Source organism: Megalobrama amblycephala, linkage group LG20 (assembly GCF_018812025.1).
Source record: "Megalobrama amblycephala isolate DHTTF-2021 linkage group LG20, ASM1881202v1, whole genome shotgun sequence".
Taxonomy (NCBI): Eukaryota; Metazoa; Chordata; class Actinopteri; order Cypriniformes; family Xenocyprididae; genus Megalobrama; species Megalobrama amblycephala.
This window is the reverse complement of record NC_063063.1, coordinates 4,981,694-5,001,395: the sequence shown is the minus strand read 5'-3', so window position 1 is coordinate 5,001,395 and position 19,702 is coordinate 4,981,694. Positions and strand designations below refer to the sequence as shown.

Here is a 19,702-nt window from a genome sequence, read left to right as displayed (position 1 = left end):
TACCCGTGTGACTTATGACTGGTTTTGCGATATATATAAATTTACAATAAGGTTACATAATATCTATTTAGTCTAAGGCTATATTAAAAGTGTTGGTTTGTGTGTGTGTGTGTTTTTGTGACATATCAGGACACACATTTGTATAATGACATGGGTATGACATAGGTATTACAAGGAGAGGGTGACTTATGAGGACATTACCGACCATTTTTCAAAAGGCTTATAAATCATACAGAATGAGTTTTTTTGAGAAAGTAAAAATGTGCAATTTCCTGTGATGGGTGGGTTTAGGTGTAGGGTGATAGAAAATACGGTTTGTACAGAATAAAAACCATTACGCCTATGGAATGTCCCCACAATTAACAAAAACAAACATGTGTGTGTGTGTGTGTGTGTGTGTATATATACAAATCCATATAATGTAACAAAGAATCATCTATTGATCTATCTTTATAATATAAAATAAAATAGAACTATTGATCTACATAAAATAGATCAATGTTTCTTTGTTGCATTCTATGGATTTTTCACATAGCCATTTGAGAACAGTAAAGTGCCTGTCCTGATCACTCCAACTCTTCCAGTGCTTTCATTTTTAGCATTTTTTGGAATAAAAGACCAGTTGTTCTACATGTGAGAAAATGGCACTTTGCCCCATTACCCCTCTAATTTCCCGTCACTGAATCTTTACCAATTTCTGATGAAAACAACTGTAAATTATGAAGCGAATAATAAAGCCTGTTCGAAACAAAGGACATCAGCAACCAAAACACAAGTCCTGTCACATTTATAGACTATTATATAACACATTCACATTTAGATCTCTTATTTTATTCCTAAAAAATATTATAATAACTGCACTGTAATGAGATATTCACACAAACTGAGACAAAAGGATTAGCATTAATATTTCCTATCAAATTCAGCACGACTTGACCAGGCATTGTGCACACGGGAGGGACGGGTCTACCTTTGTTTTTACCACGTGGTTTATACGTCATCATTTCGCGCCCGTATGAGATTCAGCGACATGTAAACACAGATGAGCGACATGGACAAAACAGCTCTAGACCTTGTTAAGGTAGTTATAAAGCACAAGTTATGCACAGCAATATGAAGATTTGATTTAATTTGTGTGCATTGTTGTGTTGCGGCGGCTTGCGTTTCGTCAAAGTAAAGTTTATATCTGTCTCAAATCGCACATTGATGATCCATGGCACATTATTTTTCTCTGTGTTAATTGTAGAACAGATCTACTCGTGCTGTAAAATGACAACCAATAATAAGTGTAACTTACATATAGCTTGTTACACATGAGCACATGAAATAATAGCCAGATAATGAACCTTTTATACAATATCTATCTATCTATCTATCTATCTATCTATCTATCTGTTTGTTTTATGTGTTGCTTAATATTTGAGCTTGTATGGCTCATATAGTCTGATATAGTGAGAATATGGAGCTCATACTCGAGGAAAAACACCTCAGCTTTACCTAAAGGACAAAAATATGCAATTTGGTGCAGATATTGTTATTTACCTGGCCAAAAAGTAAAATGAAATTCTCATAGCATATAATTGAAATCAATGATTATTATTAATCAATTGGTTTTCATAACAGTATAACACAGTACTTAGATAAAATGCATATCAGTAATTAGCATAAACTCTATATCTCCCAATAATATGTTTTATGAAAATAATATTTACAGATCAAAGCTCTGTAGTTCTAACTGTGGGGGGAAACATATAATACAATGCAATACAGTGATGACGGAGAGATGAACAATTAAATGTTTCGTAAGACTTCAGAACTGAACGGACTGAAAGTGTTGTTATAATTTAAATAAAACGTTCGATATTACATAAAATATGCTATATTAATAAAATTTTGTTAAATGTCACTGCATATTTATGTGATATGCTGCTCATAAGCATTTTCACTATTATTGTTGTAAGTATTATATAATTCATCATATTCAACATAGTTTTATGTAATGTTGGAAAGCCCATAAGGATGTTTCTCTGTTGCATTCTATGGATTTTTCACAGTCATTTAGGAACAGTAAAGTGCCTGTCCTGATCACTGCAACTCTTTCAGTGCTTTCATTTTTAACATTTTTCGTAATGAAAGACCAATTGTTCTAGATTTCCTGTCACTGAATCTTTACCGATTTCTGACAATAGCAAGTGTGAATTATGACTCATAATAAAGCCAGTGTCAGAACTGACCTTCACATGTTGTTGACTCTGGGTGTTGTATTTCCTGTGCTGTGCTGAAGTGGCATCATGGCAGCTGACTCAGTGTATCAAACAAAAGTACTTTTCACCTCTGCTGCGGTCGGCTGGCTCATCTTTCTTTTCCTCCTGTACTTAGTAAATCATCTGCCATAAATCACCATGTTGGCATTTCACATATTAACAGATATGTTTAAATGTGCTTTAATACCAAAATATATAGTAACAAAATATACATCGTTGTTGGTGATTCTATGCATTGTGTGTAATCTGTGTCCCTTTTTTGTACTATGATAAATGTTTTAGGTCCATGGAGGTGGAGGGTATGACTCTGATTTCAGTGATGATGATGGTGGTGGAGGGCAGTGCCAAATATGATGAGAAAAGGTGAGATTTTGTTTTATATCACTAACAAAAAAATGTATGGTTTTGGCCTGGGTATCATATTTTTGGGCATAGCATTATGGTAATACCATGTTTTTGAACATGCAGTGCATGTAGTATCATGCTACATTAAATATGATGCTACCATATATTTTAGTTCATCTGTGATTGATTGGACACATTACTATTTTTAGTGTTTTTGAAAGAAGTCTCTTATGCTCATCAAGCCTGCATTTATATGAGAAAAAACAGTAATATTGTGAAATATTATTATAAATTGAAATACTTTAATATACTTTAAAATGTAATTTATTTCTGTGATGCAAAGCTGAATTTTCAGCATCATTACTCCAGTCTTCAGTGTCACATGATCATAATATGCTGATTTATTATCAATATTGGAAACAGTTGTGTTGCTTAATATTTTTTTATAACCTGTGATACTTTTTCAGGATTCTTTGATGAATAAAAAGTTAAAAAAGAGCAGCATTTATTTAAAATATATATTTTTTTTTTAACACTATACACTAACGTTCAAACTTTTAGGGGTTAGTAATTTTATTTTTTTAAAGAAATTAATACTTTTATTCAGCACGGATGTGTTAAATTGATAAAAAGTGATAGTAAAGAATTATATTATTAGAAAAAAATAAATGCTGTTCTTTTTAACTTTTTATTCATCAATGAATCCTGAAAAAAGTATCACAGGTTCCAAAAAAATTAAGCATCACAACTGTTGATAATAACTGAGTATCAAATCAGCACATAAGAATGATTTCTGAAGGATCATGTGACACTGAATGATGCTGAAAATTCAGCTTTGCATCACAGGAATAAATCACATTTTATAATATATTCAAGTAGAATACAGTTATTTTAAAATGTAATAATATTTCACAATATTACTGTTTTTACTGTATTTTGATCAAATAAATTCAGCCTTGGTGAATTTATACACATAATCAACAGCAATATAATTAGAATATAATTAGAAAGAATGTAATTAATTAGCATAAATAAGAGCTGGTCCTCTTGTGTGTTGTTGGTTGTAGGGCAGGTGAAGATGAGCTGTTACAGAAGCCATTCCAGAAAGGTCGACACACCAAGGTGGCCCATAAAAATGTTGCTGCCCATGAATGGGACAGGTACTGCTCACGTCCATCAAAATAGCAAAGCCCATAAAGCCCAGTATGTTTATACTGAAATAAAATTTTGTTTTTGTTTTTTTCCTGACAGAGAGGAAGCCAGAAACCGACGGCAACACCTGATATCAATGAACGCTGTATCCTGTCAATGGCATTTTTCACAAAATTGTGTGACAGTGGCAGATTTGTAGGTTTTGAAAAGCTCTGTATTTCTTTGTGGCTCATTTTGCATTCTATGATTTCAACTCGTTAGACTGAGAGACAGAATGAGACTAACTAATAAAGTTTTGATTAAAATGCATCGTATAAAGGCCCGTTCACACCAAGACCAGTAACTATAACGATAACTATATCAGCGTCCACACACCAGCGGGCGATATCGTTCTGTTTATTATAAACACAGACTGCAGTTTTGTCGTCTGCCGCTCTAAATGCTCAAGTTCTTTAAAGCAGGATGAATTCTGATTGGCTGTCAGTGTTTGTATCATTCAAAAATAGATCTAAATAGTTGCTGTTATCATTATAGTTGTGGTGAGGACTGTATCTAGAACTGTATCTTTATTGTTATAGTTATCGTTGTTGGTGTGTGAACGAGCCTTAAGAGTGCTGAAAGTGTATTTTTCGGAACGTTTGACCATACTAAACTGTAAATAATTTTTTCTTCTGAGTGGCAAAAAATCCTTAACAGCATTTTGTGAGTTTGAACGTCACAAGAAGTTTATCAGCGACTACATTCTGTATTACGGAGGGAGCGTTGAACACCTCAGACGATCCACGTGAGCAATTTATCTGAATCACTCTCATTAAATCTAATGACAATTTGAAGGATAATCTGCATTATAGTGATATGAAATATATGATGAGTACAGTTAAGTGGTGCAGAAATGACACTCTTTCTGCGTGTGTTTCCATACGCAGGTCTAAAGATAAGACCGATCTAGATGTGGTGAAAGAGAACCACCGTTTCCTGTGGAGAGAGGAGGATGAGGAGGATATGACATGGTAATGTCTGCTTATCTCTTTTAATTTCATTTTTAATCTTGACCTCCGCACTGTCCACCCTAAGATAAAGTTTCTGAACTGTTTAGGGAGCAAGAGCTCGCAAAGAAGTACCACGATAAGCTCTTCAAGGAGTACTGTATCGCTGACCTTAGCAGATACAAAGAAAATAAGGTTTGCCTTTTCTTTTTTAACCCTGTGAAGCCTAATGTGTGACGTTTAATGCAATGTGTTTTATGTTTTGTATCATATTTGATACATCAGGCTCATCTAGTATGATATAGTGAGAATATGAAGCTCATGCTTGAGGAGGAAAAACACCTGAGCAAAAATAAGCAATTTGGTGCAGTTGTTATTTATATAGCCAAAAATTGAAAAATATGAAATTCTGATAGCTTGTAATGTGAATCAGTTTATTTTTTTTAACTGTATAGCAGACTACTTACATAAAATGCATATAAAGTTGTCTCCAAATTATGTCTTATTAAGTAGTTTAATGATCAAATCTAATTAATTGTGGAGGCAAAACATATAATACAATACTATAATGATTGAGAGATGAACTAATTCCTCAAAAGCCTATATTGGATACTCAGATTTTAACATGATATATGGATAATCAAATAAACCTAAGTTGCTTCAGCCCAGTCAATGTTCATCTTGAAATATTACTAACAATATAAAAGTTATTCTCACATTTACTTTATAAAAATCTGTAAAGATTTCAGAGTAAACAGACACATGAACCAAGAGCTGAAGGTGGACATTATTACAATTATACTAAAAAGCCTTTTACTTGCTAAAAAAGTATAAATCAGACGACAAAAGTCATGTAGCAGATTGTGTACATCAGATTTTTCAGCAAAGTTTTGATTATGTGGATAATTTTAGAGGCATTAGAAATTCACATATCAAATATGATACTACAGGGCTCAGTGTTTTTAGTTTTAAATACTTTTCTGGGCATGTTATTTTTTAGTATGTTTAATTTCTGCATGCAACTTTTCTGTTACTAGTTTGGATTTCGGTGGCGCATTGAAAATGAAGTAGTTTCTGGAAAAGGTAAAACATTTTTTCTGCTTCTATACTTCTATATTAAACTTTTAATGTTCACATACTTGAAGTATTCTGGTTGTATAATGATCAAAACATGTCTGAAATTCAGAGCGGTATCAAAACAGCCACTAGGTGGTGATGCGGTTTTATCTTGTGTAAAAGAACATCTTCATCCTGTCAAAACAAACCAGGGATGGACTGGGACTGAAAAAACAGCTTTACAGGTGACATGACAAATCGGGTCCTCCCTTGAAATCGGGTCTCTGTCAACTATTAGTAAATGATTATACTAAGTACATACGTTACATTCTTTTTTTAACTGAAATATTTGTACATTTAGCATGTAATTTAACCCGTAATTACATTAAAAATGATTGTGAATACATGTAGGCTAAGTGCAAGTGTGTGTATAAACTAGTTCAAACAGCATTTATCATAACATGATTGCGTAGGAATTGTAATCAGGCACTAAAGAGACAATCTATTAAAATTTGAGCCAATGAGATCGCTAGGACCCGATTTCGAGGGAGGACCTGATTTGTCACCACACTGATAATTAAATGTTTCTGGATTGAAAAAAAAAAAAACAGCACAGTTCATTTTTACATAATAAAATATTCAACATTTAAGTAAACTGATTATATGGTGAAGGCTAACAAAGAATCCTGTGTTCAAATCACAGCTAAATACACTTATTTTTCAATTTAAAATAGATATGGTTACATTTTTATTATTTTATTTGAGCAAATTTTCTCCAAAGTATACATTGAATATGTTGCATGATTTAACTTGTTTTAATTATTTATTTTCAGTTGAATGTTCAAATGTCTTTCCAGAGTAATTTAATTTCTGATTATTATTGACAGTGACCTAATTGTAAGGTAGTGAGGGTTTGTCTGTGTCATAACACAAATCAATGATTTTGTTTTCTCTGGGTCGTGGTTCACGGTTATGTTATCTAAGTAGGTAAACAAGGGTGAAGTACGTGTAACAATCATCAAAATTACACAAACAAATAGGCAGATCCATGAAGAGGCTCTTAAACGACTGATCTGGTCGCACGCTGTTACGCTTGTGTGTGAGAGACTAGCAAAGTGCTTTTTCTCTGACTGAGTCATGGACCATCTGCCATCAGGCATCACTCACACCCTGAGCCACAGCTTAACCACCGCAACGCACACACTAGTGTCAAGGGAATCAAAACACCTAGTCTGGACAAATGCTATTTTACTATTATTTATGTATATACAGTAGTTCTCAAGCAGGGGTCCAGGACCCAGTAGGGGGCCTTAGCACAATTTCAAGAGGGCTGCAAGATGGCTTACAATTATTTATAAATAAGACAAATTTTGTTTTAAAATATGGTAAAACAGCTGAAATATTTCTTATTTGAATTTGTTACCTAATCAACTTTTATTTAAGAATCTGAGTTCCCAGAGAGAGTCCCCAAAGTGTCATGTTTAGGCCTGCAAGCACTCTTAAAAAGTAATTCAGGGCACCTGTTACCACAACTTAAATAAATTCATGGCTGCAAGTAAAAAAAACAAACAAATGTATTTATTTAATTAAACCTTTTAAGTTGCAAACATACTAATCATTACATTAACATAATATTGTGTGTAAATAAAACTTAAATTTCTGCTTTAATTGAATTTAAAAAATGTTGTACTAATGAAATTGTATTAATGAAATTGTCTTGATAACTTTGGAAATTAAGACAGTGGATTTCTAGTTCCCAGCATGCTTTGTACTGGATAAGGAGAATGTTGAAATTAAGTGTTATTTTATTTTTTATTTTAGTGAAGGGGAAGACCTGTTAATGTTTAATGCTGTTATGTTTGACATTTAAAAGAGTTTCTGTAATGCTGAAGTTTTCATTGTGCTGAAGAGTAGATACATGACTAAGTTACAAGGATTTGAACTGAAATAAATAAGATTAATTGGTTCCAGGGCAACAAATCAATTGGAGCAACTTAATTTTTTTGAGTTATCGACTTAAAAATTTGTGTTTGATACAAATGATTAAGTTCCACTATCTCAGTATATTTTGTTGGTTGAACATAATTTAATGATGGAAATGGTTGTGTTATATATTTTTGAATATATTTATTATATTTTTTTTATTATTATTACTTTTTTTGAACCAACACATTTTTTTTTTTTTAGAGCGAGTGGCTTTGAAATTAATGTCAATCTCTAAAATATTATATCAGGTGGAAATTGCTGAGAAATTGCTAATTGTGAGTAAAAAATAATAATAATAACCAGGGGTCTGGGACCCACTAGGGGACCTAAGCCACAAGATGGCTTAAAATGATTTACAATAAGACAAAATATGTTTTAAAATAAGGTAAAACATAGGGCTGGGCGATATATCGCATGCGATTGTCACGCGCATTTCGTCAGTAAAGTCGGTTCCCTGATTACCGCTAAATTGCCATCACCTGCTTTCAAATGGAGCGGCATTTAATAGACAGAGCCGTAGTTCACTAACAAGCTACGCAATATCGTGTTCATTATCGCAGATGAATCGCCTTCGATAATGAACGCGATATTGAGTGGCTTGTCAGTGAACTACGGCTCTGTCTATTAAATGCCGCTTCATTTGAAAGCAGGTGATGGCAATTTAGCGGTAATCAGGGAACCGACTTCACTAACGAAATGCGCGTGACAATCGCATGCGATATATCGGTCAGCCCTAGTAAAACAGCTAAAATGTTTATTTCTTAAAATATTTCTTATTCTACTTAATTAACTCAACAACTTTAAGTTAAGAATCAGGGTTTCTACAGTATTGGAAAACTTGGACACATTTTAAAAGTGTATTTTTTTAGACCTGCAGGTGCAAGTGAAATTAATACAATAATAATATGCTCTAGATATTCCCAGCTCTAATATATTTTATCAGATGGACATTTCTGAAAAAGTTTAAAATCATGTAATCATGAACTATCACAGAGTTTAATTATTATTATTATTATTATTATTAAAATAATGATTTAATTGTTTTTAATATACTACCATTCCTAGACTTCTGTCAAGTCTAAAAAACAAGCAGCTTTGTCAGCAGAAGGGAGCCTTGGAGTCAAAAATGCTGCACTGCACTATTAGTAACTATTAATATTACTCACATTTAACATTAAACTTGGGAATTTATCTCAAATCGTGCAGCTAAATGAGGAGAGTTTATTGAAGATTTCACCTTAACAACATCCTTGCATCATAAAAGCCACTCACATTTTCTTTAGAGAATATGAAAATCATATAGGTCAATGCACATTTCATTAACAGCTCTACCAACAACTTTTCTCTGCTGCTGAGGGACATTCTAACAGGTCCCTTTAGGAGTTCGTCATGAGGAGTTCCCATCTGCTGGGCATTATTTCACAGTATAATGTAGTATAATGAGGGCATCCCTGAGACTCCTAATGAGGGCTAACCCTGATGCGTTTTGTCATTTCTCCAAAGACGCTGTTTGTCAGCTTCACTGGCTTTAACAGCTTCAGTGCTGCTCACGCGAGCTTAGTTGCAGAGGTCGGCGTCGCATGTACGTCATCAGAGATACGGGGTAATTGGGCATCACATTAACCCTTTAACTTAAACTTTAAAGGAGCCAATGAAAAATGCATTTTTATCTAGAAGGTATAAAGTTCTACTGTACAGCTGAGATGTCTGTTTATGATAAATAAGCATTTATTATGCTTTACATGTGCAATACTCTTTCAGGAGATATTTTTTTAAAAATAATAAACATGTTAGAAAGTCTAAGATACCTTGCATAATTATCAGGGTCCACATAAAATGAAATTTATACAAAAAGAGTGTTTAGAAATAATATATCTGTATATTAGGGTCAATATAATATCAAGGCCATTTTCAGTGATTTGAATTCATAACTGTTTCAATAAACTAGCAAATTTCAGTTAATTCAGCATTTCAAAGCATTTTTCACAACAGAAATACATGTGTTACTGTATAAGCAAGCACTCATTTTGACCAATAGCATACACTATGTAACTAATACTAGTTAAACAAGCTTAATTTAGATTTGTAGTGTTTCTAAAAAGACATAGCTGCTACCTTAATACTTATCTTATCTTCTAGGTCAGTTTTCTCTACTAGTTGCGAAACCGCATACTGTCAAAGTAGGCACTACATTTCAAGAACTTACTTGGCGACCAATAAAAAGTATGTTTTATATAGTATGAATGCGATCCAGACATGCTTTTTCCACTATGTTGGCATTGCCATGTGACCTACAAATTCACTTGCGTTGCTTCCACGCCATTTACGAATTCTCTCCCTTGGCCTTATGGGATACCTATTCAGTTGCTCATTAACACAAATATCTAATCAGCCAATCATGTGGCAGCAACTCAATGCATTTATGCATGTAGACATGGTCAAGACGATCTGCTGAAGTTCAAACTGAGCATCGGAACGGAGAAGAAAGGTTGATTTAAGTGACTTTGAACGTGGCACGGTTGTTGGTGCCAGATGGGCTTGTCTGAGTATTTCAGAAACTGCTGATCTACTGCGATTTTCACGCACAACCGTCTCTAGGGTCTACAGAGAATTGTCTGAAAAAGAGAAAATATCCAGTGAGCGGCAGTTCTGGGTGTGAAAATGCCTTGTTGATGCCAGACTGGTCCAGCTGATAGAAAGGCAACAGTAGCTCAAATAAACACTCGTTACAACCGAGGTCTGCAGAAGAGCATCTCTGAACTCACAATGCATCAAACCTTGAAGCAGATTCGCTACAGCAGCAGAAGACACACCGGGTCAGAATTTGGCTTAAACAACATGAAAGCAAAGATCCATCCTTTGTTCAACGGTTCAAGCTGCTGGTGGTGTAATGGTGTGACGGACATTTTCTTGGCACGCTTTGGGCCCCTTAATTAAGCATCATTTAAATGCCACAGCTACCTAAGTATTGTTGCTGACCACGTCCATCCCTTTATAACCACAGTTTACCCATCTTCTGATGGCTACTTCCAGCAGGATAACACACCATGTCACAAAGCTCAAATCATCTCAAACTGGTTTCTTGAACACGGCAGTGAGTTTACATTACTCAAATGGCCTCCTCAGTCACTGCGTGATGCTATCAAGTCAATATAGACCTAAATCCTTTGAGTAATGTTTCCAGCACCTTGCTGAATCTATGCTACAAAGTATTAAGGCAGTTATGAAGGCAAAAGTTGCAACATTATGATTTGATGCCATACATTATTGATTTCTTGTTTGACACTATTATTTGATGGCCAATCAGCAACTTCAGTCAGACATATTAGACCTTTTTAACAAATTTTTCCCACTCAAAAGTAAGGTCTACCATACGGTTGAGACATCAGTTAAGGGGTTAATCTGCATGTGCAACGTGAGGTTGATACCTCAGTCACTCCCTCTACCGCGAGATCATCTGCCATCTACGTCATAGCTCAAGCCTTTCTTAAAGTTGCAACATGACATAATCCTTCAAAACAAAACCAGTTTGTATTACTTTTTCACAGTGCAAATTGGACACATTTTATCAAAGATATGGAAATTGCAAAAACATGCTTCCTGTTTCAACGTGGACTGTTTCACTTCCAGGAAAAGAGTTTTTCTTTCCTAACAAGCTATTAAAAAAGCATTTTCCAAGACACTCATTCCCAGAGAGGCTTTTCCATACAGAACATACCTGGAGGATCTAATAATATCAATCTCAGAAATGAGAGTGTTGTAAACTTTAAGCAGTTCACTTTCAAACAGAAGTGTGGTCCGGCTCATGGCAATTGAGCAAAGCCAATCCAGACGGCACACTGTCAGATGTGTTGGAAGCCTGGCAGAAAAACTCCCTGATGACGCACTTTTCCCTCAGCTCCAATCTGGAGGATCCCCTCGTAAGCCTACTGGAGCTAATGTCAGCCCGCTGATAGCTGAGGTGAAATGCCAGGCCAAGGTCATGGGAGGAGAGTGGCTTTTGCTCTGTCTGTCTCACTGGCCGTTTCCTGTCAGTAACAGCCAGGGCCCTCGCAAGCGGGGTGAAAGGTGGTGACGATTATATAGAGGCCAATGAATTAAACCTGGGGGGATCACCCACCCCCTTACTCCCCTAGAGTGTGATACCCCAGCTACGGCCCTGGTAACGGCAGTGAAATCACATGCAGCCTGTTTTCAGTTTGGCTTGTTGTGCACATACTTTCAAATTTTAGGATCATAGTAAAAGGCGTTTTCTTTCTAAAAAAGCTTAAACTATAAATCAAACATCAGAAGACATATAGTAGATTGTGTGCAACAGGTTTTCAGCAAAGTTTTGATCATGTTTATAATTTAGAGGCCTCACACCATGTCCACACCAGACACGAGCGACGCGACGTGACGTGACAAAAGCAGACTGAATCCATTATAATCAGTGATGCTGTCTACACTGGATGTGATTCCCCACAGTAAACCGATGCCCCGATCTATTTCTGATGTAGGAAAAGTGTCCAAATCAACCTGAGTTCACCCTACTTTAAAGGTGCAGTCAGTGCAGTAAGTGATTACATTAAAGATTAAAGGTGCAGTACACATTAACATTAAAGGTGCAGTAGGTGATTTCTGAGAAACTCTGTTGATATTTGAAATCACCAAAACAAACACACCTCCACCCCAAAAGGATCACACCTCTATCTTTATAGCTCCGCCCCTGAATTCACAAACACGTTATGCAACACAGGCACCTCCCCCTAATGAGTGGCCGCACCCCTTATTGCTGATTGGCAACAAGTGTGTTTTGCTGCTCAGGGTCTATCCACTTTTTAACAGCGTTTCTCAGAAATCGCTTACTGCACCTTTAAAATGCTTAACGGCAAATGCGGGTGGATTTCAGCAGTGGCGTGTAACACAGTCACTCCTACTAGCCACTTTGGCGGGCTGGATTTTATATATAATATATACATTTTTCAACTGTAGTCTTTTAAAAAGGCTTCTGAAATAAACTAAGTGCAATGTAGTGTTGTCAAAAATATAGATTTTTTGACACATATCGATACTGAAGTATCTAAAATGCTTCCAATACTCATTTTCCACAGATACACAATACCAGCTGTGCTTTCTCACTCTCTCATGTCTCCGACAGGGAGTTGACACACAAACCCACCTCTCCTCACTCACTCGTTTCATTTGCTCCGGATGAATATTGTTGGTATTCGCCTCTCAGTACTAAATTGAGTTCTTCTTCGATGCTTATTGCATTTAAACAGTCAAATACACACAAAATAATGTCAAAAGGCTGGTATTGGCAAGTATTCACATAAACATTGTCAGTTATGTTTTAAGTGAATGCAAAACAGTTGAGAAAGAACTAATGTAACAGTATAATGGGTCAGTGCGTCATCTTAAAGTGACAGCAGCCTAATTTACCTGCTGCCAAATTATAATATATATATATATATATATATATATATATATATATATATATATATATATATATATATATATATATAGATAGATAGATAGATAGATAGATAGATAGATGGTATTTTTTTCCCATGGTATTGATTTCAAAATTGTGCCTAGTAACTCTGGCAAAACCACTAGCCATAGTGACTGGTGAGCAAAAAAATTAAATATCAAGCCCTTTTCCCTACAGTGCTCCAATAGGGTAGTATGTCTGAATGCATAGTATTCGAAAAACAGCAGGCAAAAAGTCCCCAAATGACATTCATACTATAAAGAACACCCTTTTTTAACAGTTGTGAAGTAAGTTCAAATTGAAATGTAGTACCTATTCAGACAGTATGCGATTTTGGACACAGCTTTGGTCGTGTCCAGTGTAGACAGCCTCAAGCTGTTGCGGCACGATGCAACGCAGCAACTGTTGCTTCCGGTATAGACACGATGTTAGAAATTTGTAATAAAAAATGATACGGTATGCTTTACTGGGCTTGATCATGACCTACAGGTTCTTTATATTATATCTGTCATGTATGTTCGATGCAACTCATATGTGGATGTCCTGAAATACACAGGTCAGTTCTTTTGCGGTAACAAGCGCTGTGAGAATAAGGAGGGTCTGAAGAGCTGGGAGGTGAATTTTGCCTATGTGGAGCATGGGGAGAAGAGGAACGCCCTGGTGAAACTGCGTAAGTACCAGAGCTGCGCCGACCATGTGGCCGTCTAAACCTTGCATGCTGTAATCCCCTCCGCTCACAGGACACAGGGGTAGAGCTAATCTAATCAGCGTGGATTTAGGGAAGCCCATGTCTGTTTGTGAGACTCTCTAGATTTTACTGTTATTAATATAGCATGCTTACCGTTAATGAAGTAAGGATGCTACTTTACCTCAACTGTCTACAGTGCATTAAAATGCCTTTTTAAATATTATATAGTAAGTATAGTAAACTAAATTGGAGTCTAAAAGTCTGAAACTACATTGTAGATCTGGGATTCTAAATCTAATTTAAACCTGGAAAAAAAGCTTTTAGCATTCTGATTTAAAAAAAAAAAAAAAAAAAAAAAACATGAAGACTTAAAGGGATAGTTCACCAAAAAAAGAGAATTCTTACAGGTTTGTAACAACGTGAGGGTGAGTAAATGACAGGATTTTGGGTGAACTATCCCTTTAAGTTTAGATCTATGCTCAAAACTGTGATGTGACAGTTAACATTAAAAAACTGAGAAAATTTGAATAGACCCCACTGAAAAAAAAAAAATAGACCCCACTGTAAATAGTTTACTCAGCTATTTTTTTCCCAACCAACATTATTAAGACATTGCTAATGTTGCATTCAATGTTAAATTTGACCTAAAGCATTTTTTAATTGAGATCAAATCAACCGAATTTGTTTCAACCCTTATGAATATTGATATATCACATTATTTTCAAGGTCTGTGTCCAGAGTGCTCCTACAAACTTAACTATCATCACAAGTAAGAGCATTCAAACATTACAAACACAATTGAATGTTCAGAGATCTTTAAACTGGCTGGAAACCTTGACACTTAAACTCTGTTCCAGGAGAAAGGAAGTAACGGTGAAGAAGAGACGGCGATCGAAAGAGAACGTGGACAAGTCACTCATTAAGAAATCAAAATCGCCCCACTCCAGAAAGCACAAGCGCAAAGACAAACGCAAACACAAAAAGAGGCGCAAAGGCAAGCACATTTTCATTGCATATCAAGCCTCCAAACATTTCCAAGATGTGGCTTGTTTGAACAGCATTCCTCTGCATGTCTATGCTTAACTTTTGTGGCGGTGTTTTGCAGTCTAGTTAAAGTCTTTAAAAGAGAACATGTCATGGATAATGATTTAAAGTATTTTGACACAAAAGAGTGCCTTTCCTAAGGTAGATTAAGCACATTCGCCAACTAATTTTTGTTGCCCCCAAATTAACACTTGGTTTAAATTCTAGGTTTTATATTGACAAAAACATTTTTTTTGTACAGAATACTCATCTTCAAGTTCAGAGGAGTCTCAGGGGTCAGATAAAGGTATGCACACACCTTTTTCCCCTCTTTCCCTCAATAATGACGAATGGCCCTCATCTAGTACCCTCAGGCAGAGAATGTACTCTCTATACCCTAATAAACATGTTCAGACCTCTAAAACAACTGCAGTATTCACATAAATCCCATTACAGAAGATGTTGGATGGGATCATTTAAATCCCTGACCTTAAAGGGATAGTTCACCAAAAAATGAAAATTATCTCATAATTTACTCACCCTCAAGCCAATCTTCTTTCTACGGAAGAGGATTAGGGCCAAGCAATAATAAAAAAATAAAACCATCTTGAGATTAAAGTTGTTAAATTTCGAGAAAAAAGTCGAGATAAAATGTTGAGAATAAACTCGTTAAATTACGAGAAAAAACTTGTTAAATTTCGAGAAAAAAGTCGAGATAAAATGTTGAGAATAAACTCGTTAAATTACGAGAAAAAAATTCGTTAAATTTCGAGAAAAAAGTCGAGATAAAATGTTGAGAATAAACTCGTTAAATTATGAGAAAAAACTTGTTAAATTTCGAGAAAAAGGTTGAGATAAAATGTTCAGAATAAACTCGTTAAATTATGAGAAAAAAACTCATTAAATTTCGAGAAAAAAGTCGAGATAAAATGTTGAGAATAAACTCGTTAAATTACGAGAAAAAAATTCGTAAAATTTCGAGAAAAAAGTCGAGATAAAATTGTTGAGAATAAACTCGTTAAATTATGAGAAAAAAACTTGTTAAATTTCGAGAAAAAGGTTGAGATAAAATGTTCAGAATAAACTCGTTAAATTATGAGAAAAAAACTCATTAAATTTCGAGAAAAAAGTCGAGATAAAATGTTGAGAATAAACTCGTTAAATTACGAGAAAAAAACTCGTTAAATTTCGAGAAAAAAGTCGAGATAAAATGTTGAGAATAAACTCGTTAAATTACGAGAAAAAAACTTGTTAAATTTCGAGAAAAAAGTCGAGATAAAATGTTGAGAATAAACTCATTAAATTACGAGAAAAAACTCATTAAATTTCGAGAAAAAAGTCGAAATAAAATGTTGAGAATAAACTCGTTAAATTACGAGAAAAAACTCGTTAAATTTCGAGAAAAAAGTCGAAATAAAATGTTGAGAATAAACTCGTTAAATTACAAGAAAAAACTTGTTAAATTTTGAGAAAAAGGTCGAGATAAAATGTTGAGAATAAACTCATTAAATTACGAGAAAAAAATTGTTAAATTTTAAATTACGAGAAAAAAGTTAAATTTCGAAATAAAATGTTGAGAATAAACTCGTTAAATTACGAGAAAAAACTCGTTAAATTTTTGTTCGAGAAAAAAGTCGAGATAAAATGTTGAGAATAAACTCGTTAAATTACGAGAAAAAAATCGTTAAATTTCGAGAAAAAAGTTGAGAATAAACTCATTACATTACGAGAAAAAAGTCGTTAAATTTCGAGAAAAAGGTAAAAAATGTTGAGAATAAACTCATTACATTACGAGAAAAAACTCGTTAAATTTCGAGAAAAAAGTCGAGATAAAATGTTGAGAATAAACTCGTTAAATTACGAGAAAAAACTTTAAATTTCGAGAAAAAGGTTAAATTTCTCATTAAATTACGAGAAAAAAATTGTTAAATTTCGAGAAAAAAGTCGAAATAAAATGTTGAGAATAAACTCGTTAAATTACGAGAAAAAACTCATTAAATTACGAGAAAAAAATTAAATTTCGAGAAAAAGTCGAAATAAAATGTTGAGAATAAACTCGTTAAATTACGAGAAAAAACTCGTTAAATTTTGAGAAAAAAAGTTAAATTTCGAGAAAAAGTTAAATTTCGGAAAAAGGTCGAGATAAAATGTTGAGAATAAACTCGTTAAATTACGAGAAAAAAACTCGTTAAATTTCGAGAAAAAAGTCGAGATAAAATGTTGAGAATAAACTCGTTGCGAGAGAATGTTGAGAATAAACTCATTAAATTACGAGAAAAAAATTGTTAAATTTCGAGAAAAAAGTCGAAATAAAATGTTGAGAATAAACTCGTTAAATTACGAGAAAAAACTCGTTAAATTTTGAGAAAAAAGTTAAATTTCGAGAAAAAGGAGAAAAAAGTCGAGATAAAATGTTGAGAATAAACTCGTTAAATTACGAGAAAAAAACTCATTAAATTTCGAGAAAAAAGTCGAAATAAAATGTTGAGAATAAACTCGTTAAATTACGAGAAAAAACTCGTTAAATTTCGAATTTGGAAAAAAGTCGAAATAAAATGTAAAATGTTGAGAATAAACTCGTTAAATTACGAGAAAAAACTTGTTAAATTTCGAGAAAAAAGTCGAGATAAAATGTTGAGAATAAACTCGTTAAATTACGAGAAAAAAATTTGTTAAATTTCGAGAAAAAAGTTGAGATAAAATGTTGAGAATAAACTCATTAAATTACGAGAAAAAAAAGTCATTAAATTACGAGAACAAATTTGTTAAATTACGAATTTGTTCTCGTAATTTAACAACTTTTTTCTCATAATTTAACGAATTTGTTCTCATAATCTGACTTTTTTTCTCAAAATTTAACGAGTTTTTTCTCATAATTTAACGAGTTTATTCTCAACATTTTATTTCGATTTTTTTCTCGAAATTTTATGAGTTTTTTTCTCAAAATTTAACAACTTTAATCTCGAGATGGTTTAATTTTTTTATTATTGCTTGGCCCTAATCCTCTTCCGTATCTTTCAGTCAATCAGAGTTATATTAAAAAATATTCTGGCTCTTCCAAGCTTTATAATGAGAGTGAATAGTAACCAAGATTTTGAAGCCCAAAAAAGCACATCCATCCATCATAAAAGTAATCCATATGGCTCCAGGGGGTTAATATGCGTCCATCAATACGTCATGCATCAGGTCAAAGTTCACTCTTCCGCCGTACAGAAGCCATTGATTCTAGTTTATAAAGTTATAAATATGGATATGTTTCTTACAAAAACGCATCGCTTCTCTTCAGAAGGCCTTTATCAACCCTACTGGAGCTGTATGGATTACTTTTATGATGGATGGATGCGGTTTCTTGGGCTTCAAAATTTTGGTTACTGTTCACTCCCATTGTAAAGCTAGGAAGAGCCACAATATTTTTAAATATAACTCTGACTGTGTTTGGCTAAAAGAAGAAAGTCACCTAGGAGGCTTGAGGGTGAGTAAATTATAGGCACATTGAACATTTGTAGTTGTGTTTTGGCCACCACTGTGTGGCAAATGTAGTAGTTGCATATGCATTACTTCCTCCAATGTAGTTTTATATGTGAAAAGGTACAGTCAAGGTGAAATCAACGATTAGGAACAAGCATGAAATTGTCTATATTGTGAAAATTAGCTGGTGCTCTAGGCTGGCACCCCATCAGAAAGAGAATCTGACAGGTTTCATTTTTTGGATGAACTATTACTTTAAATATTATACTTAGGCATGTAACTCTCCCCATACTCAGTAGTTCTTTTACTACAATACTTTCATCAGCCAAAAATCCTGATATGTGTCTAATGTGGTGTATGTTCCAGATGCAGAGAGTGAGGATGAAGAAGAGGGTCCTTCAGAATCAGACCACTGGAGAGGTCCAGCTCCCACCGTGGAGGAGAAATCACGGTGAGTATATCATCATTATGATGTATTTTACTACAATGTGGAGTATATACAAACACAAATATGGTGAATGTGTCTGTAAATCTTTCTGGAATAGTGCACTGACAAACCTGATGTGTCTGATTCTCTTTCAGGGAGGAAGAATTCGATGAGTATTTTGAAGACATGTTTCTCTGAGTCTAGGAAAGGAGGATCCAAAAGAATCCCATTCCTACGGATTTCTTTTTATATACACTTTTTTTTTTTTTTTTTTTTGGAGAAGTATGGTTTGGTGATTGTTATAATAATTGTTTTTTATATATAATTTTTACTGGTCTTCATTCAAGTAGAAATAATTTCATATGAAGAATCTTATACATGTATTTGCAAAACACATCAGGCCTTATTCATAAAACATGACTAGAATTAATATATATGCACACAATGCAACAATTTATGTAACAAAACTTTTACATGAGGCCTATAATGTTTACCTCTCAGATATTTATCATTGAGAGATATTTGGGTTTCCACTAAGTACAGTAAAAGATTTTAGTTTTGCAGCAGTGTCAATAAAAACATTGTAGGAATCCATAGCAACTTAACTATTTATTGAGTTTACAATCAGACACTATCAAGTGTTTGTATCATCTGACCCATTTAATGTTGACAGAATGACTGATGTGCTGTTTTCACTGTCACTTTTGCCTGCGCACCAACTATTGGATTTCTGAAATAGACTGACTTTCTATTTGATACCTCTCACATCAAACTCACATGATCACACTGTCCAGGGCTTCAGATTTCCCGACTGTGGCGGCCAGCCAATCA

At 34.2% G+C, this 19,702-nt stretch overlaps 1 protein-coding gene across 1 annotated transcript; it reads left to right on the top strand.

Annotated features, from left to right (window-relative positions):
• The first annotated feature begins 934 nt into the window (after window positions 1-934).
• Window positions 935-19,550, top strand: fra10ac1 (FRA10A associated CGG repeat 1). The gene is made up of 14 exons (XM_048170287.1): window positions 935-1,081; window positions 2,547-2,627; window positions 3,677-3,769; window positions 3,861-3,906; window positions 4,469-4,545; window positions 4,688-4,771; window positions 4,858-4,942; window positions 5,785-5,830; window positions 13,822-13,935; window positions 14,680-14,722; window positions 14,811-14,947; window positions 15,239-15,283; window positions 18,811-18,895; window positions 19,027-19,550. Exons 2-14 carry the CDS (start codon window positions 2,551-2,553, stop codon window positions 19,067-19,069), a joined length of 975 nt encoding a protein of 324 aa, XP_048026244.1. The 5' UTR covers window positions 935-1,081; window positions 2,547-2,550; the 3' UTR covers window positions 19,070-19,550.
• The last annotated feature ends 152 nt before the right edge of the window (window positions 19,551-19,702 follow it).